Below are 25,529 nucleotides of genomic sequence, written 5' to 3'. Positions count from 1 at the left end.
GCATGTTTAATTTGGAGAAGACTTAGGGACCACGATATTGTTGTCTTCAAATATTTGGGCTAGAGGAGGAAATTATTTTATGTTTGTTCCAACTGGTAGACCTAGGCCTTATGGAATGGGAGATATAGGGAGACATATTTCAATTCGAAATGATGAACTCAGAGCTGACCAAAGAGAAACAAGCCTCTTTAGAAAATTAAACTTTTTAATTATTGCACTGTCATTAGAGGGCCATTTGTCATGGACCCTGTAGAAGTGATTCAGGTATCAAATATACAGTTGATTAGCCTAAGAAAACACGAAGGCTTCTTCTACACTCTCAAAGCTTATAATTTTGATGATGATTTTTTACGTCTGTCATTCCTAGCTTCTGTAACAATCCTTCAAATTAATTGGGGGACATGCACTGAAAACATAATGAAAGCTAGAAGAGGGAACATATGAAATGACCTTGGGTCAGAATGACATGAGACAATCAGCACTTGACACTCTCAGCAACTGAGGGATCATTCAAGGGAGGAAGATACAGGAAACACTGAAGGACAATTCCAGGTGTATTCTTTGAAAATGTACCTTTCTTTTGTGTGGCATAGTCCAGAGGAAGATGGTGTGAAAGCAGATGTCATTATGGTGTTCCAGTTCCCCTCTACTGAGCAAAGGGCAGTAAGAGAGAAGAAAATTCAAAGCTTCTTAAATCAGAAGATGAGGAATTTAAGAGCCTTGCCAATAAATGCCTCATCAGTTCAAGTTAATGGTAAGGAGGTCCCCTTCTGTATGATATGAAGTTCTCTATTAGGTTCATATTTTGACTAATCTCAAATTTATTTGTCATTATTTCCATTCCAAATAATAGCTAGAATTCAGATAAAAAAAATTCAAGTTAAAGATGTGACATTTCAAGGTGTATTAGTCTCTAATGTAAGCACATCTGAAGTTAGTCATCCGGTGGTTTTCCTAACAGTAACTGATTGGCACTCATCCCAAAATAAAGGCAAGGATTTACAACAGAGGGCTAATCTCACCTAGGCACTGCCTCCGTGACTAAGCAAGTGAAAATACTAAGGGTTTGGCAATAATTGTTTTTCTGGGTGGGACCTTCCTAAAACACAAATTCATTTGTTGCCATACTTTTATTGATAGTTTCTATATATGGTGACATAAAATTTTTGTTAGCTTTTTTTACTATGGGCATTTGGGAAAATGGCAAGCCAACATTGAAGCTGTTAGAGTTATTTTACCATTAATGCTTTAAAAATCACAGTCTAGGAAAACATCACTGAAACTATGTGTACATTGTTCCACTTTTCTCTTTTTTTTGTTGTTCACCCTTAGCCCATTATACCATTATCACTTCCCTCAATTAAGGAGAACGAACCTTTATCAAGGTCTATCTCTATTGCCTTTACCAGAAGTAACTAATTTCTTTTTATATTCCAGTGACATATGCAAATTCACCCTTACAGAAGTGAAATTCACGCAAAAAGGGTTGAGGAATTCAGTAATTAAAAGGAGCTAAGAATCAAATTTAAATCTCTAATTTCTTAAAAGGCTCCAATTAAAAAAGGTTTCTATAGTCAAACACATCTTAAAAATTCTGGCTATGATATTCATTTCTCGGAAACTCTTCCTTATGGTACCATATTAAAGATTTTAAGGCAGCCAGCTAGAGAGAAACTTGTTTACCCTCGTCCACTAAGCTGTTTTCACAGCATCTTCTTCCAGCAGACAAGTACAGATTTCCCCTACAAATTTCAATGGATACTAGACCTAAGAGAGTTACAGAAGAGAGTCAGGGCAAGCGATTTTTATCAGACATGAAACAGGACACTCTACCCTTGTAAGGGTCTAGCTGACTCTTCAAGAGGAAACCAAATAAGGAAGTAAAAAATGTGAGTAATGGAATGGGCAGATGTTTGCTGATGTGACAACGAGTCAGCTACTTAGGGAATAAAGCTGAGGACCTCTCTCAGCCAGAAGGGAGCAACCTGACAAGTGCTTAATCCATCCTCTTTGTTAGATGGGGAAGCAAATGAATAGAAATTGTAAAACAATGGCCATTCTGATAACTTACATGATGCATTCTGTGTAATTTCCAATAAATAGTTAATTTGTCAGGAATGTAAAAGCCTGAACTATCTGAAACCAGAGTGAAGCATAAATTGTTCATTGACTACCTGGTCTTTTTGTTTTTTATAGGCTCAGCTTCTAAACTTCAGCTTATTTTAATAATTGTACTAAATTAAAAGGCAGGATATGCTAATGAAGAAACTGATTTGAGAGTTACCTGAGGCTGGGCGCGGTGGCTCACGCCTGTAATCCCAGCACTTTGGGAGGCCGAGGCAGGTGGATCACCTGAGGTCAGGAGTTCAAGACCAGCCTGGCCAATATGGTGAAACCCTGTCTCTCCTAAAAATACCAGAAATTAGTCAGGCCTGGTGGCAGGCGCCTGTAATCCCAGCTGCTTGGGAGACTGAGGGGGAAGAATCATTTGAACCCAGGAGGCGGAGGTTGCAGTGAGCCAAGATTGCGCCACTGCACTCAAGCCTGGGCATGACAAAGCAAGACTCCATCTCCAAAAAAAAAAAAAGGGAGAGAGTTACCTAACCAATTCTGACTCCAATAAGTCACTACAGGACCACCCAAATAATTGACTCATGCCTTTGTCTTCATTTTCTCATCTGTAAAATTCCAATGATAATGTTTGTTCTTCCTGAAATCACAGAGAGATTATAAGAATATACAAGGAAATAGAAAACACAATGTGGAATAAAGGGGCTGTTACTACTGAGAAAGCTATTACGTTGTGCACATGCTTTGGAAACCTGAAATAATTAATTTGAGTGATTGACTAGTAGCAGAGAGATCCTTGAAAGTTTCAGAAATTTTTAAATGTAAAAAGAATAGTGTTTATTAGTGATATGGGATCCCAGGGGGTGTTGCTTTTCTGGCCAGAAACCTCTGTGGCCAGAGGTTGGTGCCTTTGCCCAGGTTTTGCTCTGGCACAGTGGGCTCATTCTGCCCACTTGACCTGGTAGACTGCCCACCTCCTGCTACCTGCCTGGATCCCATGCCCACCGAGGCCAACCCAGGCATGGAGCTGTGAGGGTTGTGTGAGTGAGCACGGGGTCTGGTCACTGCCCACAGCCAGGCACACTGGCTGCAGCATGATGGGCAGCTCCAGGCGCTGGCACAGGTGTGCTGGCTCTCTGTGAGGCTGTGGCTGGACAAAGCTCACTGCAAGCAGCTTCTCTGGCTGGCACCTGGGAATGTGGTGACACCTAGGAAGCTTGAAGATGACAGGAACCGCAGGGTCCCAAAGAGGGAGTCATAGCCCTGGCTTGGGGAGCTCCCAGGTCTGGGATCCCTAAAAGGCTGCAGCTTTTCTCTCTTTTTGCCTACAACGTGGCCAGCAAGGGGTGTGTTTCATTCCTGTTTGTGTTACAGCTCTTTTAGTCTTGCTATTTGGCAGGTCCTGAGTTCTTGTCCTGAGACCAAGAAGAATGAGGTACGCAGACAAGTGGAGGGTGAGCAAGACGAGAAAGAGGTTTACTGAGCAAGAGAACGGCTCACAGGAGACCCACAGTGGGCAGCTCCTCTTCGTAGCCAGGGAGTCCAAGCAAGTGTTCAGCTCCTAGCAGAGAGGAGGCCCTGGAGTTAGAAGCTTCTCTCTGCAGGCAAGTTGTCCCACTGAGTGTTCAGCTTTCAGCAGACAGTAGGCCCTAGAGTGGTCTAGCTCCTCTATGCAGGCAGGTAGTCCCACGATCTCCTAGTCACCTACCTCTCCATCTGCAAGGGCCCAGTTCTGCGTCCGGCACCTCTCTGCCCACCCCTTCGTGCCTGACCTCGCTGCTCCCAGACCAGTGGGCAATTTGGCCCAGTCCCATTGCGGTAGCTTCCAGGGTGGCAGGCTCTGGGGGGCTCCCAGGGATGGCTCCATGGACTTTCTCCTCGCACCCACCTTGCAGTGGCCATGGTCGAGAATGGCAACGTTGGGCCAGGTTCCGGAGTAGGAGAGGCTCCAGGCCTGGGAGCGGGTCCTGCCTGGTCACATGAGGTTGGGGGCGGCACAGTCAGCTGCCTCGGGGATGTGGGGCACAGGGGACCCACCACTGTCACTGCTGTTCCCGCATCCACTCTTGCTGCCACTGCTCCAGACAGCCTGTAGCTGCCATCACTAGCACTTAAGAACGGCACATTCGGCCGGGCGCGGTGGCTCAAGCCTGTAATCCCAGCACTTTGGGAGGCCAAGACGGGCAGATCACCAGGTCAGGAGATCGAGACCACCCTGGCTAACACGGTGAAACCCCGTCTCTACTTAAAAAAAAATACAAAAAACTAGCCGGGCGAGGTGGCGGGCGCCTGTAGTCCCAGCTACTCGGGAGGCTGAGGCAGGAGAATGGTGTAAACCTGGGAGGTGGAGCTTGCAGTGAGATGAGATCCGGCCACTGCACTCCAGCCTGGGCGACAGAGTGAGACTCCGTCTCAAAAAAAAAAAAAAAAAAAGAAAGAAAAGCACATTCAGTGGACAGCTCAGGAGAACCTTTAAGGCAATTTTTATAGACAAAAACATTGCTTCCTGGGAACACATAATTTTTCGACTACCAATAAACAGAAAACTGCAGAGATTCTAGATTAAGTCTAGAAATAACCCTGTAGCCCAAGATTTATTTATAATTTGTCAAGAATCTGTATTTTGTTTTGACAAAAAAACTGTGGTGTGGGTCCTTCAGGAGGCACAGTGTGACAAAGCAAAGCTAAAATCAACTTCTTTGCATTGCAAACGCCAAGGCTGTAGTCAAGCAGCTCACTGCCTACGTGTCAGATGACTTTGCTTCATTTTTCATCATGATACTTGTAGCCTTTAGAGCCCTGACTATTAACTAGCTTTCTCCCACTCAGAACCGTGTTAGGAGGTGGTCGCTTTCAAAACTAAAGTGTTAATGTTTATTTCCATTTCCGTACCTGGAAAGTAGAAATCTCTGGTCAAAATTAGAAACTAGTTACTTGTGTATTGACAATTTGTTTCCAGGTGTAATCATTCTACCGATAAATCTGGTTATACTCACCACCATTACTACTTACCCTGGTATCATTCCTGGAAATGGATAACTTGCATCCTACTCAGGCTAAGTTGACAAAGTTTTAACTGAAGAGTTCTAACTTTATGCTATTTTCCACTGTATTGCATTACTAAGGACAAAATATATAGTTTTATTAAAAACAAAATAAATTTACTGCCTTAAACTACATTTGATGGTAAACTGAATTCCTTCCATAGAGTAAGCACCAAGAGCAATTGATGGTCCTGGGCAATTGATGGTCCTAAGCAAGTGATTCTTCACCATACAATGATTTGGGATGCCTTTAAGGGTATACTTGAATTGGATATTTTCAAAAGCGCCCACTTTGTAGAGTTTATCATCACTAGTTTCCCCAGTGGAATTTGTAGAAAGTTAATAGAATGAAACAGTCTTATTTTGTATAATGGGGAATAGAATACTGAGAATGTGTCTGAGAAACATGGCACTGGTAGGAAAAAGTAAAACAGTTTATTCTCATCTGCTCAGTAAGCTAAGTCATTTTAACTTGAAAATCATCACAATTTTCATGAAAACTTCCACCAACTTTATTTTTCCCCAGCTTTAGTAAGATATAATTGACAAATAAAAATTGTATATATTTACTGTATACAACATGGTGTTTTGATACATGTATACAAGTTACATATTTGTGTTTCCTTAGTCAAATTCCTCACTTTTTTGGAAGTTGACAGAATTTAATCTTGGATTGTGTCCAATAACTAGCTTTTACCAATATTCAGTATATTTTGGATAAGAAATACATAACAGTTTATTGTTTAAAAAAAGCAATTTTAGTATTTAGGAACTGTGTTTAAAAAGCATTTAAAATATCATTTATGCGAGAGTCTTCAAGGTTTTTTCATCCTAAAAAAAAAAAAAAAAGAAAGGTTTATGTGAAATTCGAAGTAAATAAAAGAGAAAGAGCAGATCTGTTCTGGCTGAGGCTGAGTTTGAGGCCTGTAAGACAGTCTACCTGCAATATGGTTTGGCTGTGTCCCACCGAAATCTCATCTCAAATTGTAGCCCCCATAATTCCCACATGTTGTGAGAGGTACCTGGTGGGAGATAAATTAATCATGGGTGCAGTTTCCCCCATACTGTTCTATGGTAGTGAATGAGATCTGCTGGTTTTTTAAGAGGCTTCCCCTTTCACTTGGCTCACATTCTCTGACTTGCCTGCCACCATGTAAGACATGACTTTTGCCTTCCTCCATGATTGTGAGGCCTCCCCAGTCACATGGAACTCCGAGCCCACTAAATCCCTTTTTCTTTATAAATTACCCAGTCTCAGATATGTCTTTATCAGCAGTGTGAAAATGAACTAATATAACCTGTTTCCTCTGTCCCATTTACCCATCTTCTGAAGTGGAATACAAAGAAGCTTTACCCTGAACTGCTGGAAAACCATAGTTCTCTATTAATACAAACTATTTGTGGGCTGTAGTCATCCACTATTTGTGCCTTACTCACCCATTGCTTGTGATAGTATCCACCTAATTAGAGGCTGCCTATAAGTCTCTACAAAAAGTGTGCACAGATGCTATATCAGATAGCCATTTTCCTAATTAATCTGTATGTTCAACTGTCTAGAATCCATGTATGGTCAATATCCTCTGATTAGTCCTGGTCATTGAGACCAACCAGGAAAATATCAAATTATCACTATTTGTTTTGTCTTGTTTTTCAGCAATGAGCTCATCAACAGGGGAGTTAACTGTCCAAGCAAGTAAGTCGAGTTAGCTTATATAAACAAGTAATTTTCACATCAGAAAGGACATTTTCAAATATTTGCTCATATTTGCCCATCTGTGCTCCAAATTTTCTTTGAGAGATAATAACTATTTGTACAATAGATTTAAATACTTTTTTTTTTCTAACTCATGGACTGATCTTTTAGTCATGTTCAAGAAAAAAATTGCCATGGTAACTTTTTGGGGCAATTTGAAGAAAGTATATATTTCTGATTGGGAATACTGGACTTGTTTTTCTAATTTTTAAAAATTCCATAAAATGTACTTTCTGCTACAAAATAAAATAATGAGAAAGTAATTAATAGGGAGGAGATAAAACCCATTGTTTGTGACTGACAAGTTATCTATGAAATATGCTGAGGTCAGGAGTTCAAGACCAGCCTGACCAACATGGAGAAGAAACCCTATCTCTATTAAAAATACAAAAATTAGCCAGGTGTGGTGGCAGGCACCTGTAGTCCCAGCTACTTGGGAGGCTGAGGCAGGAGAATTTCTTGAACCCGGGAGGCAGAGGTTGCAGTGAGCCGAGATCGCACCACTGCACTCCAACCTTGGTGATAGAATGAGACTCCACCTCAAAAAAAAAAAAAAAGAAGAAGAAGAAGAAAAGAAATATGCTTAATATATTCATCTTAATCGCTAACAGTGGCTTCATTAAATCACTTCAAATCACTGTGGCTTATATTTCGAAAGATTTTACAAAAACAGTGATGAATTTGAGCAGTGATGTTCATGCATTTGCCTCGGTGTCTTGCAAACACCCTAAGTATTTTTATTCATGTATTTATTCATTCAACAAGTATCTTTTAACATCTGCCAAGTGCCAGAAATTAGACCAGGAGTTGGTGGTACCATTGTGAAAAAAACATGATCCCTGCTCTAAAATTAGAATTTCAAAGTAGAGAAAGATATAAATAAATGAGGAAGTATGAAAATAGTGTGATAAAGGCTATGGCAGAGGAAGTGCATAGTGCTATGAGAGTCCATCAGAGTCAGCTAACCTGGTCTCACAGAGTGAGAAAGTGAACTCTGAAATGCGAGAGAGAAGAGGCCATGAATCCAGTGACAGGTAGGATGAGTGTCCTGGGTAGGAGGAGTAGTATAGAAAAATGTCTTCAGGCAAGTAAGAATGGGGTCATTTCTTGTAATTACAAGATGTTTCTTATAACTTAATGATCTCATCTTTTTCAGGTTGTGGTAAACGAGTTGCTCCATTACACGTCAATAGAATAGCATCTGGAGTCATTGCACCCAAGGCGGCCTGGCCTTGGCAAGCTTCCCTTCAGTATGATAATATCCATCAGTGTGGGGCCACCTTAATTAGTAATACATGGCTTGTCACTGCAGCACACTGCTTCCAGAGGTAAGTTATTGACCTTAAGTTAGAACCCACTTCTGCTAAAAAGCCCTAAGTTTTGTCATATTCTTGGTAACAATTAATGTCCCAAATATTACTGAAGTAAAATAAGAAAAAGTTATTTCATGTTCTTCTCTAAAATAATGTTACACTTGCATACTTAATCAGAAATTTGATGGGAATAAAGGAAGTAACAGTCATTATCCTAGTATTCATCAATCATTTCCTCAAAGTTTTTAATAAGGAAACTGTGTAAGGAATCAGAACTATTTTGTGACATCCTAACACAAAATATTCACTAATAACATACACCATTAATCTTTTGTGAAACAATGCTCTTCACTTAAAATAGTGTCTGTTTCTGCCAAACACTTGGGCCAGTCTCCTACTCATCATAAATAATCAAACTAATTCCAAAGTAAAATGGAAATTTTCAATAAATGCAGGAAGTTGGTAACTGTAATGATGGAGAACCAGAACCGCAGATCAAATGTAGAGCATTGACACATGAAGATCTGTGGAATTAGAACAACCAAAATGAGAGCTTGCTAGCATGATAAAGACAGGCAGTTCAAAAGAGATTCCTGGAGTATCAAAGGATTCAGAGAGGCCCTTGGGCTACTCAATGTGACCTTCGCATAATAGAGCTCCTCTTCACAATAGTGCCACAAAACACAAAGCTGAAGTGAAGAATAGCAAATTGTGCTATCATATAATTGCTTCTGAATGCACACATTTTATTAATGTATATTAAATTATAAAGTCATTTATAAGATAAAATGACTTTTTATAACTTTTAATTTTACTTTTCAAGATAATAACCAGTCATTTTTATCACTATTACATTTAAAATTTTAGATTTTTTTCTAAGTAGATTAACTGTATTGCCTTTCTTCTTCATTACCAATTATTATGGTAATAACAAAGACTTCTCGAGTATCTCTATATAATAGGTGGCAGCAGAATTTAGTGGGAAAAATATGTCCCAGGCAGTTGGAGAGCTGGGCAAATTATTGAACCTTAGTATATTAGGTAATAGATAGACTAGATCTTTTCACATTCTTTTTGACCTGTAAAATTCTAACTTTTGTTACTATAATAAATTTTATCTGCCTAAGAGCATAAATCTTTATAGAGACTCTTAATATTCTAAAGAAAATAATGTATTAAGAATCTAGGCTGGGCATGGTGGCTCATGCCTGTAATCCCAGAATTTTGGGAGTCCGAGGCGAGAGGACCACTTGAGCTCAGGAGTTCAAGACCAGCCTGGGCAAGATAGTGAAACCCCATTGGGAATGGTGGTGCATGCCTATCATCCCAGCTTCTTGGGAGGCTAAGGCAGGAGGATCCCTTAAGCCCAGGAGTTTCAGGCTACAGCAAGCTATGATTGCACCACTGCACTCCAGCCTGGGTGACAATGCAAGACCCCATCTTAAAAAATAGTAATCTATTTTTTAAAAGAATCTACATAAATTCTTAATGTTTGAAAGCTGTAAGAGCTCAGTAAGCTGATATATTAGAAAGCCAGAAATCCCCTATGCTGGTGTCTGGTTTTTCAAAGTAACGGGAAACTTACTTTGCCAAAGTTAGCCATTTTTGTGCAAGATAGTTCTATTTTTGCAAATATCTTTATAGCATTGAACACCAAATCTGCACTCTATTAACTTCCACCATCAATATTTGTTTTTGTTTTTGTTTTTTTCATCTGGAACAACAGGAACCAATTTTATCTCTTCATTCATGTAACAGCTATTCTTTAGTTTCTCTTTTTTAGACCAAACATAAAATGAGTGAGAATATCCAAACCATGAGTGAAAATAAATATCATTACTGTGTGCTTTAGTTTGCTAAGGATAATGACCTCCAGCCCTATCCCTTGCAAAGGACATGATTTTGTTCTTTTTATGGCTGCATAGCATTCCATGGTGTATGTATACCACGTTTTCTTCATCCAGTCTCTCACTAATGGGCATTTAGGTTGATTCCATGTCTTTGCTATACTGAAGAGTGCTAGAGGGAGAGGATCAGGAAAAATAACTAATGGGTACTAGGCTTAATACCTGGGTGATGAAATAATATGTATAACAAAACCCCATGACACAAGTTTATCTGTGTAACAAACCTGCACATGTAACCCTGAATTTCTAAAAATGTATATATGTACATATATATGCATATATATGTGTGTGAAAAAAAAATATGTATATATATTTACCTCCTTTTTGCAGAACCAACTTCCAGATGCCCTACTACATTGGTTCTTATTCTCTGAACATTCGAGACTTTGTCAGTGTCTTCCTTAAAATACGCTTCCAATAACTAAATACACCAAGACAGATGTGTAGCTAGTGTCACATATAATAAAATAAAGCAGGAAGTCTTCTGAAAAATACAAATAGTATAAATTGGTGGGAGACAGTGTTTTATAAAGGGAAGAGCAGACAGAGGCAGGCAGACACATAATGTGAATCAAATAGTTTAACCTATCCAGGCTTTATTTTCCTTAAGTATAAAGCACAGTCTTTACTAGATCATCTTCCATTGCTACTAAATGATTTTTCTGATCCTTGTATATACCACAATCTACCCACTGTCCAAGCCCACAAGCTAGAAGTCAACCACATTTACCACATTTGATCATCTCTCAAAGGACTATGCAGTCATCTAATAGACTTTACCACATCCATTCTTGACCTTCAAGAATCTATTCTCCAGAAAGAACCAACATGATTTTTAAAAATGTAAACGAGACTACATTATTCTCTGTCTTAATTATCCAGTAGATTCCCGTATCACTTGAATAAAATGTAAGCACTTTATCGTGACCTATGAAACTCTCTAAAATCTAGTCCCTGCTTACCTCTCCAAGCTCACCGCCAACCGTTCTTTCCCTTGTGTTCTGACTGCAGCCCATTCAATGCAAGACCTTGGGATTTTTGTCTGGGAATTTGTTTCCCTCATCTCCTCACACTGACCCTCATTTACTATGTCTTAGCCCAAATGCGTTCTTAAAACAGTCATAATGACCTGTTAGTATTCTATTCCATTACCCTATTGTATTTTGTTCATAGCCTTTATCAATGTTTAAGGTTATTTATCCACTTGGTTGCTTGTTTTGATCCTTTTCCTTCTCTAGAATCTTATACTCCTGTGAGCAGGCACCTTAGGTCTTGTTCATCACTTTATCTCCAGTAATTCAGATAAGGCTCAGCACATAGATGCTCAGTAAATATTTGTGGAAGGGATAAATGAATGATATTTTATGTGTATTACAATTCCAAAATTCAATAGCTTTGTATTAAATATCAGTTCTAATATGGTGTTTATATATGTTTTATCTTTCAAAACATTAGCAATAGATTATATTTAGATGATCAAAGAAAACTATAACCACAGCCAAGTATTCTCAGGATTGTATTTCTCTTATAATAGCCTAAATGCAATTAATGTAGTTCATATACTTTGGGCAGCTTATATATATTCTGTTAATTTCTAACCTTTTCCAGGTATAAAAATCCACATCAATGGACTGTTAGTTTTGGAACAAAAATCAACCCTCCCTTAATGAAAAGAAATGTCAAAAGATTTATTGTCCATGAGAACTATCACTCCGCATCAAGAGAGTACGACATTGCTGTCGTGCAGGTCTCCTACAGAGTCACTTTTTCAGATGACATACGCCGGATATGTTTGCCAGAAGCCTCTGCATCCTTCCAACCAAATTTAACTGTCTACATCACAGGATTTGGGGCACTTTACTATGGTGGTGGGTATCTCAGGATAGCTAACAGAGCACTAAGCCCTGTCTAGGGCAATGTGATTTCATCTCCATCAATATTGTACTAACAGCCATTTCCACACAGTCTGATTGGATTAGTTAAGGTTCTTAGTTTGCAAGTGACAGAAATTCAATTCACATTAACCGGTGCAGAATAAAAAACCAAGAAACAAAAACTTCAACAAATTTGGCTCATGTAATTTAGAAGTCAAAAAAAGCGTAATAAGTGTCACTTCAGACACAGGAGTTTATATGATGTCATCTGGCTCTGCATCTCTGAATCTGAATTTTTTGCCCCTGCTTTTCTCTGTGTTGGCTTCATTCAGAGGGATGCTAGCTTCACCTAGTGTCAGAGGTGGCTAACAACACCTCAACACTTACATCATCCTCAACCAAGAAAAAATACACAGAAAGGAACATTTACTTCTTTTCTTTGCCAGAATTCACATTACTTTCTATTGTTCCAGCTGTGTCTAGGAGAACTCAGACTGAGTGGCTAACTCAAATATTCTTTATGCCTATGTTGCAAAATTTGCTTCAGTACTGAAGAGGCTAATTTAAGTGTGATGGTGAATAAGAATCGTGTAGAGATAAATTGTCAAATTATGTGCCCTCTCTAAAAGGATTCAACTTGATATACTAAACTTAGTCTCGTAAGAAATAATGATGATTTAGTTATTGAATGTTTTAGGCAATCTTAGTGAGACGTGCTCTGGATTCTACCATGTGGTCCAGGTACATATGTATAACAACAGCTAGAGAGTTTCTTTAACACTGGGCTTGAGAAAATGCAAAAGGGCTCTCTGAGAATGACTAAATCTATTTGCAGGATTCTATACAATTTATTTATATACAAGAAATTATAAAGAATAAGCTTCTGATTGTCAGTCTCCCATTAAGGAACTAGGAATAATCTTTCACTCACATAGGCAGGAATAGCTTTTAGGGTCTCTAGATTTTCTCCAGATGTCCCATGTGGTTTTTTTTTTTTTTTCCATCTTATACAGACTGAGACATGCATTGCTTTCTTTAAGGTTCTATTACCAATCACAGAAAATATTACCTATAGTTTATTAATTCCAGTAGATTAGTGCAGCTGTAAACTTGACACCTCCCTAGGTCTGCACTCTCTTGGATGGATTTTCTCTGAAGATAGAGCTTGCATTCTCTGCTTCACAGTCATGGGAAAAAGACATCACAAATCCCCTTTGGCTTGGTGGGAAAAATCATTGTCTTTCAGGAGTTTGAGATTGACACAGAAAAATACCTGTCATAATGCTTTGTGAGTGGCAACAGAATCTGACACGTATAGAGCACTCCACCCTACTGGAATATGGCCTCTCTTAGTGAGTGACCCACAGGTGCTTTTAATCTATTAAATAGATTAAATTATCCTATCATTCTTAATCTATTAAGTACATTAATAGATTAAAAGCACCCATTTGTTACTCACCAAGAGAGGCCATATTCAAGTCTGTAAAGCAAACCTTAAGAAGTTTTTAAAAATTGAACTCATACAAAGTATATTCTCTGATCATAATGGAATCTAACTAAACATCAGTAACAGAAAGATAATGTAAAAATCCCCAAATACTTACCAATTAAAAATACATGTAAATAAAGGGAAAACATCAAAGAAATTTGTAAAACCACATAGAACTAAATGAAAACAAAAATATATAAATATATGCTGGATGCAGCTAAAATAGTGTACAAAGAGAAATTTATAGAAAATGCATATTATAAGGAAAGATATCAAATCAATAAGTTCTCACTTCAAGAAACTAGAAAAAGAAAAAAATAAACCTAAAACAAACGTAAGGAAGGAAATAATAAGGATAAGAATAGAAATGAATAAAATTAAAAATTAAAAAATAGAGAAAATTAATAAGTAAAAAGCTGATTATTTGATAAAATCAATATTTTGCAAGAAGTGTCATTAAGCATTTTTACAGAAGATGAGATATAGTTCAGGGATGTCCAGAATTTATGGGCTATGCTTTTCATAATTTGGAATACATTTTACCAACTGGTTTGCTGAAGAAGTTGTGGATTTGCACTGTCACCTACTTACAATATATAGGTTGTCATTTTCACCTTACTCTTCTCAGCATCGGACATGAATTTATTTATTTATTTACTTATTTATTTATTTGACAGAGTCTCACTCTGTCACCCAGGCTGGAGTGCTGTGGTGTGATCTTGGCTCACTGCAGGCTCCACCTCCCAGGTTCACACCATTCTCCTGCCTCAGCCTCCTGAGTAGCTGGGACTACAGGAACCCGCCACCACGCCTGGCTAATTTTTTTTTGTAGTTTTAGTAGAGACTGGGTTTCACTGTGTTAGCCAGGATGGTCTCGATCTCCTGACCTCGTGATCCACCCTCCTTGGCCTCCCAAAGTGCTGGGATTACAGGTGTGAGCTACCATGCCAGGCCATGAATGTTTTTAATTGATGAAATAGTAGGCTATATATATATACATATGTGTGTGTGTATAACGTATATAAACCAATTGTATTCAAATAACAGGATAATTCGAAAAATCTCTTAGCATATTTCTGAGATACACACTTAAATCTTCTGAGCACTTTTAAAAATGTGTTTACAAACATTTCTTCAGAAATAAATCTTGGAAATGGTCTTCTAAAGAAACTGGTGTTTGTATTAGGGTTTTTTTCAAATGTACTTAGTGATTTTATTTATTTTTTTTAATTATACTTTAAGTTCTAGGGTACATGTACATAACGTGCAAGTTTGTTACATGTATATACTTGTGCCATGTTGGCGTGCTGCACCCATCAACTCGTCAGCACCCATCAACTCGTCATTTACATCAGTTATTTTTTCAAATTGATGTATAAAATTGCATGTACTTACCATGTACAACATGGTATGTTGAAGTATAGTATATGTACATTGTGAGTGTTAAATCTAGCTAATTAACAAATGTCTTATTTTACATAATTATCATTTTTGTGGCAAGAACACTTAATATCTACTCTTGTAGCATTTCTCAAGAATATAATATATCATCAGTAGGCAACCAGAAGCTGGGGGTCTTTACAGGGGAGGCGGTTGGGGAGATGCTGGTCAACAAATTCATATTTGCAGTTAGACAGGAGGAATAAGTTCAAGAGATCTCTCATACATCATGGTGACTATAGCTGATGATATATTATATTCTTGTATTAGTTTTTTATAACTGTGCAACAAATAACCACAAACAGTTTAAAAGAGCACTCATTTATTTTTATCTCACGTTTTCATGAGTCAGACATTCAGACACAGCTTAGTTGACTCCTCTTCTCAGGGTCTCACCAAACTGTAATCAAGATGTCAGCTGGGGTTGTGGTCGCATCTGTGGCTTCTTTGAGGGTTTGCTCAAGGTTGCTGGCAGAATTCCATGACTTGCATCTGTAGAACGTGCTGCTTTAACTCTTTAGGAAAGAGGCTCTGAACTCCAGGAAGGCTCGCCCTTTTTGAAATGGCTCAGCAGATTAGGTCAGGCCCACCTTTGATAATCTCCATTTGGTTAATTCAAAGTCAAACTCATTAGAGGTCTTAATCGCATCTGTAAAATTCCCTCATCTTTGCCGTATAACATAACCTAATCATAAGAATCGCATCCATCACATTCACAGATCCTGCCCATATGTGGGAGAAGGGGAATCACACAGGAATCTTGGGGACCATCCTAGAATTCTGCCAACCGTGGGGTCATGGTTTCCCAATCAATATATGGTTTGGAATAAAGAATCCCTGAATGCTTGTGCTATTCTTAGTTTTCTACGTAGCCTGCCATAAATACCGGTTTCTAAAACTCAGAATCTAGCTTACAGTCTGCAGCCACCAACTTGTAATACATTAGAAGTGAAATCATTGCCATTTAATGCATTTATATATATGTATGATATATAACATATATACTTCACATACATTTTATATTTATGAAAGCTCATCATAAACTTTAAATAATAAAATAAATGTACAGTGTATTATAGGCATTTTATCAAGCCAAAGGAGAAAACTATCTAGGCATGCAAAGTTTCTGGGAACAATCTAGAACCCACAAATAAAAGCTTTAAAAAAGATAAAAGGCCTTCCTGAAATATACGAACTGATTATTTTTAAGATTAAATTTTCCAGAGAAAAGAATCCAAATGGCTTTCTTGCTTTCAGAAATCTTTACAAAAATGTGATTGGATAATAATTATCATTTGATGTGCCAGATTTAACTAGAAATTCTTTTCTCTAGAAACTGCTTATATTAAGCTCATTCTGTATTGACAATTTTACTATGAAAAATATATTAGGAAAGTCTGCTCACTTCACTCTAGCCAAAGATGCTGATTGTAAATACTAAAATAACTTTATTTTTTCTTAAGGGGAATCCCAAAATGAACTTCGAGAAGCCAGAGTAAAAATCATAAGTGATGATGTCTGTAAGCAACCACAGGTATATGGCAATGATATAAAATCTGGAATGTTCTGTGCCGGATATATGGAAGGAATTTATGATGCCTGCAGGGTAAGTTGGAGGGTTTTGTTTTTATATTACTAACTCAAAATTTTTTATCTGGCTCAGGATATATTATATGTTCTTTACATAAGGACAAAACATAAGTATCATGTTAGCTCAAAAAAGTTACAAATGCAAATTTCACAGCACAAAATACTTTTAAATGTTTTATTAAGATAATTGAAGTAAGAGTTTCTGTGATGCTATCAAACAAATAAAATTAGAATTTCTTAACCAGAAATCCAGAGATTAATAAAGCAGTTTATTTTCTCAAGGGGCTCACATTCAAGAAAGAAAAAATCATAAACAGAGCAGTATAAAGTGATGTTATAAGTAATATAATGAAAAGCAAATATTTTCCTTGAAGGAAACATTTTTTGGAACACGTATCAGAGATGAGATGTAAATGAGGCCTGAAGAATAAATAACACTTATCCAATTTCAGAATAAGAAAATAATGTTATAGAAAAGACAAAAAGCATAGCCAAAAATATGAAGGTGGGAAATTACAATTCATATCTAAGGGAACTCCAAGTAATTGGTTGGGTCTCAGCATGAGGAGGATGAGAGGAGAAACAAGTAGATAACCATGAGAAGGTGGATTAGGCCATGCTGTGATTCCATGGGTCCTCCCCAGTGCCCTCCTCTGCCTTCTAACATGCATGTTTTCCAGTGAAGGTACGAGTGTGTTTCTTCCTGGAGACACTTGCTTTTTAACATGAGATTCTTTAGAACTCTAAGGAGGCCACACTATGTGGAAATGATGGAATGTTATTGATATCAGGTGGCAGAACGCCCTGTCCAGTGTCACAAACTATACCACATGCGCGACCTCTATCGGAAAAGACGCAGGGAGCTATGTAGCATAGAGGCTGGGCAAAAGCAGGATCTGGTTCGCAGCCAGCCTCAGTTGCTGAGAATGTGGAGGAAGGCAGGCAGAATTTAGATCCCAACAAAAGACCATACCATGAGAAACAGGTGGAAAGCGCAGGAGTCTTGGAGCAGACAGGACCGGGGAATTCAGGTGAACCATGAGATTACTGAAAAGCTTTAGGAGGGATTGGTGGTCATAGAGAGGTTTCACTGGATTGGAGAGGCTTCACTGGATTGGGGGGCAGAGGTAAACTTTCTGCCTAACTGTGCAAAGTAAGTGATAAAATAAGACTCTAGTCACAGAAAAATAGGGTACGTTATCAGGGCAGCGGTGCAGGTACAAGGATCCAAGACAGGAATACAGTGATTGTAACTGGGGCACATGGTGAGGGGCCTAGTCTGATACAACAGAAGTGCAAGCACCACCATCAGCTAGTCTTTCTCCAATTTACGAATTATTGATGTAGAACTCAATAAATCCCATCCTGTATACAAGATTGGTCCTAAAGCATGTTTTGGGGGGAAAGGAGAGAGAAAGAGCCGCTAATTTTTCAACCAGAGGTCTAGCCAAGCAAGACCCAAACACAACTGAGAAAAGGATCAGAATTGCTTATAGGAAAGCCAGAAATGAAAGGCTTTGACAACTTGATCAAGATTTGTGATTCCACTGTTGTTTCCAGTTCAGTTAAGCATTTACAAAAGGATTCCTAGTTGTAATTACCACATAGGCAGCTGCTACACTGATTAGAGAACTCTGTCAAGGTGGCACTGAAAATCATTTTAGAAAATGATAGGTGGATGTTTGCAACATTTTTCTGAAGGATCTATAATTTAAAATCAGGTTGCTGGGAACCTGCTGTATAGGAAAATTAGTCAAGAACTGTCCCTGGTCATTTTTCCATTTATTCTAACTCTCTTCACTTATTCACTAAAAAAAAAAGTTTGAGTGCCCTACTCTTTACTATACATTGTACATATACCGAAGGTAGTCTCACAAGCAAAAACCTTCCTGGAACCTGCTTTCAGGAAAACTGCTGTCTAGTGGATCAGATATGAATGAATCAAAAGAAAACTTGGAAGGAGAAGGTCATTGTTCCATGAGTATATTTATAAGAAATGAACATGACTAGCTAGGGTGGTGAAGCTAAGTGGTGAATGGAGTGAACTAGTATCCAGGAAGATTTCAAATGATGATAGGGGCAGGGAGAATTCTAGGAGCTGAAACAGCACATGGTGGAACACAGAACGCACATGACCCCGTGGTACAGGAAGAGGTAGAAGAGTTTGTTTGAAGTCAGACTTTGCAGGCCCTTGTGAGCCACATTATTTTTTCCCTGTTTTGTAAGGACAATAGAAAGCCACTAAAGAGTTTTAATCAAGAGATTTATATTAAATTAGTTAATATGTGTAAAGCTCCCCAAACACTGCCTGGTATACTGTGAGTACTCTTCAGACATTTGTTAAATTAAAAGGGTGGAATGATCAAATTTGAATATTGTGAGAAGTGTTCTGGTGAAAGTAAGGAAAATATCTGGGAAAGGGCAGTTGAGGATCAATCAGCATGTACTGCAAAAATCCAGGTGAAATATGTTAGTTTGGATGAATATGGTGACATGGAGACAAAGATATTTAGAGGTAACAGTGGCAAATGAAGTAATGGATTTCATATGGTTGGAGAGAAGGGGTGGGGCAAAGAATGATATATCAATTCATGGCCTAAAAAACAAAAATAAAATAAACTCCCGGCTTGAGAGGCTGCAGGGATTATAATAATAATCAATGAATTAGGAAAGAGTGACGAAGGTCCAGATCTAGAAAGACAGCAAGGGTCCAGCATCAACCACATGGAGTTGGAGGTGCTTTTGAGATACACAAGTAAGGAAGTGAGGACTTCCACCCATGCCAGTTCCTTATCTAGGAGAATGTCCCCTGTCTTCCTACCAATTAATAGCCCAAGTTTTAGCTTAATTCTCTTTTCATGTGTGAAAATCCTACGTCTGTTACCACGTATCCCCTGTCGTTTTGTGTTAGTAGCTGACACAAGATTCACCTGACACTCAATATGACTTCTTGCTGCCTTTGTGCCCTGCCTCTTCAAATAGATAGTAAGGACTGTGGAGGCTCCTTGCTGATTGAATTCTTCATGAGTGATTGATTATTTAAGGAAGAGGAAATGAGAATTAGTGAAAAGAAAGAGAGAAAGAAGGGGAAAGTAATACTATTTGAATTATCATCTGTCTAAATTTACAATTTAAAAGTGCACTGCAGCTGGCCTGAAGACAAATCAGTGGGGATGCTTGTTAAAAGTGCAGGCCTAGGATCCCACCCTGGTCCAACAGAATCTTTAGAGGTGGGCATTAGAGATCTGCATTTAAGAACTTCCCTTCATAACGTTTATTCAGAATGAAGTCTGAGAAACACTGATAAACGGATGTCAGTTATAAATCCCAGGATGCTCATGGTAATATATTTATCTTTTCTCATGTACAAGTAGCCCAATGCCTTTTTAATGCTCTGAATAGGATTTTGAATAATTCCACTTGTCTGTTTCCATACCCTTCATAGTGCATGGAATGTTTCTTGTTATATTTAATACATTCCATTATATCTTATCTCAGTTGATCTTTTGAGGGTTTTTTAAAAAAAATCCTGCACTTTCTAACTTAAGGAAATGGTAAAAAGATCATTATACTGTTTTTTAAAACTGATCTAACCCGTATCACGTTAACTAATAAACTCTATTAAACAATGCTCCAAAGGGAGGCAGAAGCTGACCATCCATGAATGTCAAGAAACCACGGTGCTATTAGAAGACACTTAAGAAAAGTCCATTTCTAGAACATAAATTAAGTCCACTATAGCTCCAAAAAATGTTCATGTACAGTACAGTAATCATGGATGTTCCTGATGAAAGCCCAAAGGAACATTTGAATGTATAAAGAAAGATTAAATTATGTTTGGCATTTTATGACTCTCGGGTGGGTTTTAATTTGCACTCATTTGGCTACTAGACAAGAAGTCGGACTTCCTATTTTTTTTCTCTATCCCACTGCACCCTTAGCTATGATTTTGTATTAGCCAGATTTTCTAGGTTTCTTCTTTGTTCATTTTTAAAATGTGTAGATTGAAATATCTAAGCATGGAGACTTTACATTCAAATTCATCTCTGCTCTTCCCCCAAACCCATCAAAATGACCATAAAGGCAGATAAAGTCAGGTGTGGTGGCTCACACCTATAATCTTAGCACTTTGGAAGGGACAAGGAGAGAGGATCGCTTGAGCCCAGGTGTTCAAGGCTAGCCTAGACAACAAAGTGAGACCCAATCTCTACAAAAAATGTAAAAATTAGCTGGGTGTGGTGGTGCATGCCTGTAGTCCCAGCTACTCAGAAGGCTGAGGTGAGAGGATTGTGAGCCCAAGAGTTTGAGACTACAGTGAGCTGTCATTGCGCCAGTACACTCCAGCCTGGGAGACAAAGAGCAACTCAAAAAAACAAAACAGAAAAACTCTGTAACAAACATTTTGAAAAATTTCTTGTCATCATCTATAAAATATAATTTTCTATGTATCTACAAATTGTACTTTAAAAAAGCTATCAACTAATAAAAACCAAATGAGAGAAAGCTGAAAAAATTCCAACAAAACTTTGAAAGAGAAAGAGAAGATGGAGGAGTTTTAACTGACTTAGTAAAGAAGAGGCTAAAACATAAATGTCTTGGGTGGAGAGGGGAGTGAAATACCAATTTTAAGTAAAACCAATATTTTGGGAGATATGGGTGCAGAAATGTAAAGACTTCACAGAGAGTACTTGGAACACCCCATTTCTCCCTATCCTAAATAATCAGTCTAATCCATATCACATCTCTACTTTCCCCACCTCTACCACCTCTTTCCAAACATCTAAACTCCAGAGATGGGAAGCTTGTACTCTGTAGCAGTTGAATCTGAGGACCTTTAACTCAGTGATAATAACATAGTAGAAAGCAGAGGGGGCCTGAAAAGGGGGGATTATGTGAAAGCAGACCTCAACCTCTTCCCATGCTTTCCCCCAAAGTGCTGCAGGCAGATATACATAATGCCTCCAACTTTCTCCCTGCAAGAAATTGCAAGATTCTTCTCTAGAGAAGCCCACAGTCTAGAGGGGGAAAAAAAATGCCTCCATATACTGATATTTGAGAGGCCCCTACTAGAATACAGAGTATCAGCCCAGAAGCCCTTCTACCTACCTGTATTAGTTCATTCTGTGCTGCTGTAACAGAATGCTGAAGACTAAGTACATATAAGGAACAGAGAAGTATTTCTTACAGTTCTAGAAACTGGAAAGTCCAAGGTTGAGGGTCCCATATCTGGTCTTCATCTTGCCCCACATCTTGCCTCATCATCCCATGCAGAAAGGTGGAAGGGCAAAGAAAGCACAAGATGGGTGGAGGGAGAGAAGGCCAAACTCATTCTTCTATCAGGAACTTACTCCTGTGATAACAAACCCACCCCTATGGTAATAATATGAATTCACTCACAAGAGCAGAGCCCTCATGACCTGATCATCTCTTCTTAGGTCCCATCTCTCAACGTTGTTGCATTGGGGATTAAGTTTCCCCAACATAAGAACTCTTGGGCACACATTCAAACCATAGCACCACCCAGCACAAAAGCACAGAACTTACAATCTGCTTTCTAGCACCACACCCGAGAACCAAACAGTAAGAATCATCTCCAGAAGTGTAGCAACAATATAATCACAATTTTTAAAATCCAGTGGAAGGATTGGAAGATAAAATCAAGGAAATCTCTCAGAAAGAACAACAACAGAAAAAAGACACAGAGGAGAAAAATAACAAGAAAAATTAAGAAGATTAGAGGATAAACTCAGGAGGTCCAACATTAAATGAATAAGAGTTCTGAAAACATAAAACATGAGTGTACAATATTAAAAAATAATAATAAAGAAGACTCCTAGTTCTGAAGCTTACATGTATCCTATTGAAGAAAAGGTCCAAGTAGTTCTGGGCACAATAAATGAAGTAGTTCTTTCCAAGACATGCCATCATAAAGGGTCAGAAGCCAGGGATAAGGAGAACAATCTTAACACTTTGAAGGAAGAAGCATCAGAACACATAGAACTCCTCAACGGTAACTCTAGAAGGTAGAAGACGGTGGAAAATGCATTCAAATTTCAAAGGGAAGATTATTTCAACCTAGAATCCTGCCCATGCTTACTAAGTATCAATTGTGAGGGTGGAATTAAGAATTTTAGACAAGTAGTGACTAAAAAAAATGTACTGCTGATACCCTCTTTCTTAGAAAACTACTTGAGGGGGTACCTCAGCAAAATTAGGGAATAAATCAAGAAAGTGGAAGACATAAGACCTGAAACTGTTAATCCAACACTAAAGAGTGGTATCATATAATCCCAACATCATAGCTCTGCACCAGGCTTAAAATAACAAGCTCGAATTTGAGCAGAAGTAAGAAAAGATTGTGTGTGTGTGTGTGTGTGTGTGTGTTGATATGGTGGAACTGTTTCAGAGGAAGCAAAAGAACTAACAAGCCATCTGATGTCCTTGAACATTAGTAAACATTATTGTGAGGTGTTGGTAGATCTTTTGGAGCATTCAACATTTACCAGGTACATAGAAAACTATCCACATGAAAAAAGAGTTGTGTTATTAATTCTAGGAGAGCCAAAAAGGATTTCTGTAATGCAAGTATGTTACTTGACTCTTCCATTAATAAAATTTTCCAACTGGTATTAAACATAGGCTGTTAATTTAACCAAAAATAGAGATACTATAATGTAAAGACGTGGTGTGGAAAAGTTGCAAAGAAGTTGTAAAACAACTAAATCACTAACTACGTAAGAAAAAATAAATGTTTACTGTCTAAATCTAGAAACTGTAATTTGAGCATATTATCCAATGATAAGGAGTTAGACACTATAAGAAATTATTAAAAAAGCATGAAGTGGCTACCTCTTGGAGAACAGCCTGTGTGAGAAAACATGGGACATAATTGCTTTTCAAGCCTCTTCATGTTCTTTCGTTTTTGTCTTTTTTAACTAAGTGCTGTTTATTCTACCAAAATAAACTTTATTTTTTAAATGTGAAAGTTAAACCTTAAGGCTCTTTCTAATTTTAAAATCCATGTCTCAATTAATTATTCTGTGTTGATAATCTGTACACGTACTGTCTAGTAACAAAATATGTGATTCACCGAAATATCTTAAATAATGAGCTTTATGTTTAGCTAATTTTCTTTCTCTTTTCTTACGTTTTTATTTTCAGGGTGATTCTGGGGGACCTTTAGTCACAAGGGATCTGAAAGACACCTGGTATCTCATTGGAATTGTGAGCTGGGGAGATAACTGTGGTCAAAGGGACAAGCCTGGAGTCTACACACAAGTGACTTATTACCGAAACTGGATTGCTTCAAAAACAGGCCTCTAATTTGCCATAAAAGTTAAACCAAGAGAGCTGTATGCAGGTCATATATGCGTGAGAATTCAACTATCTAATGGGTGTAGTACAACAAAGTGATATTAAATTACTGGATCTAGCAACATGAAACACACAACGTAAGTTATTTAGAATCACTTTAATCAACCAATAATCCTTAGCCAATTTATAAGGGACTTTTATTTGTAAAGTAATAGATCTGGCTTGAAACACACAATAGAGATACCTAGCTCTTTAAATCATGAATGTTGAAGTACAAATGAGACTCAATACATATTTTTGAAGTTAGTCCATGAGATTTTTAAAATGTCTTTATCAAGGGGATCTCCTTTTAACTGAGACATTTTTGAACTCACAAAGTGTTCAAGAAACCCTTGTATAATTCCCTACATTTCTCTAGAGCTCACAAATATTTTTTTCTTTTTCCTTATTCAATCAGATTTTCCAAAGCACTTTTCCACCATAAAAAATGAATTTTCTACTTCTAAACCCATTTGAGGGACACAAATAAAAGAAAGCCATATGTAGGAAACAAAGTCTGATAGTAAAGCAAGTCAGAGATCTTCTAACTTTTTTTAGTTATAAAGCCTCTAATTTTTTGTTGACTTTTCTACACACACACACACACACACACACACACACAAGCACACTCACATAGATATTCCTATCCCACATATATAACCAGAAAAATCCAGATTAATGAATGATATATAGATAGAGTGATTAGTTGATCAAAACTATATATTTGTTAAAAATTTGGGAGAAGGTGATGGTGATTTCATAAGTCCCAAAACACAGGCACAAGAAATTTGACATTTCATAGATGCACTTACACATTTTGACCACAAGGGGGAAATTTTGTACATTATTATTGTATGGTTAAATGCCTGAAAAAAATAAGAATTGACTAATACCTTGAAAAATCAAAGAATATTGTCTTCCTCTGTAGCAAGAAAAATTGTATGCCCTTGCATTTCTACAGCCAAATAGCTTATAAAGCTTATGGCAATGTCCCAACTATTGCAACCATAAAACCCTAGTTTTAGAAAAATTTGAAAATAAATATAAAATTTGAGCACCTACTGCATATAACACATGTGGTTATAACATATAACATATAGGATGTTTTCTCTTTTGGACCACATAAACAAAGTGGTTCAAAAGAGAAAACATACTCCATAAGCAACGTGTCTCCTGAAGTCATTAGGAGAGTAAGGCCAACATCATGAATCTTTCAACTGTCATTAAAATTACATTTCTTTTAAATAACTAGTTTGGATCACTCTGTAGCTGAGTTCACAGACTTGGCACTATTTATATTTTGGTCTGGATAATGTTTTATTGTGTTTTGTAATACAATTAAATTAAGGCTTTGTGGAAGCAGTTATTCCGCTTGGCAATGCTTGTGAAACATTACGGTCTGCAGACTGGGGAGTCATTTACTCATGTAGTCCAAATATAAGACAAATCATTGGAATGATGAACTTGCTTTATAATAATTTCCCTCATGTACTATTGAGAAGTCACGAAAATAATCCTAAAACATCTGAAAGAGATATGCAGTTCATTCATAAAACACTTGATTCATAATTTAGACTCATAGAATTTTAAAGCTTAGAAGAGATTGCATGTCACGTAGGCCAATACACTTATGTTATGTTTAAAAGAACTGAAGCCAGAAAACTATATGTTTGTTATATATAAATGACTCAGAGAA

General features: G+C 37.7%; 1 protein-coding gene across 1 annotated transcript in view; it reads left to right on the top strand.

The window, feature by feature from the left end:
- TMPRSS11A (transmembrane serine protease 11A) overlaps positions 1–24,335 on the top strand; it is a gene marked incomplete at its 5' end in the record, with an annotated part of 40,933 nt that extends 16,598 nt beyond the window's left edge. The window contains 6 exons of the mRNA XM_021939070.2: positions 594–754; positions 6,769–6,807; positions 8,024–8,195; positions 11,696–11,955; positions 16,354–16,496; positions 23,642–24,335. Of these exons, the coding sequence (XP_021794762.1) occupies positions 594–754; positions 6,769–6,807; positions 8,024–8,195; positions 11,696–11,955; positions 16,354–16,496; positions 23,642–23,803 (937 nt within the window). The remainder of the gene's footprint in view (positions 1–593; positions 755–6,768; positions 6,808–8,023; positions 8,196–11,695; positions 11,956–16,353; positions 16,497–23,641) is intronic.
- Between the last annotated feature and the right edge of the window lie 1,194 nt (positions 24,336–25,529).

The sequence above is a fragment of the Papio anubis genome, chromosome 3 (genome assembly GCF_008728515.1).
Source record: "Papio anubis isolate 15944 chromosome 3, Panubis1.0, whole genome shotgun sequence".
Classification (NCBI taxonomy): domain Eukaryota; kingdom Metazoa; phylum Chordata; class Mammalia; order Primates; family Cercopithecidae; genus Papio; species Papio anubis.
Note: the sequence above shows the minus strand (reverse complement) of the source record. Positions and strands in the feature narration are given on the sequence as shown.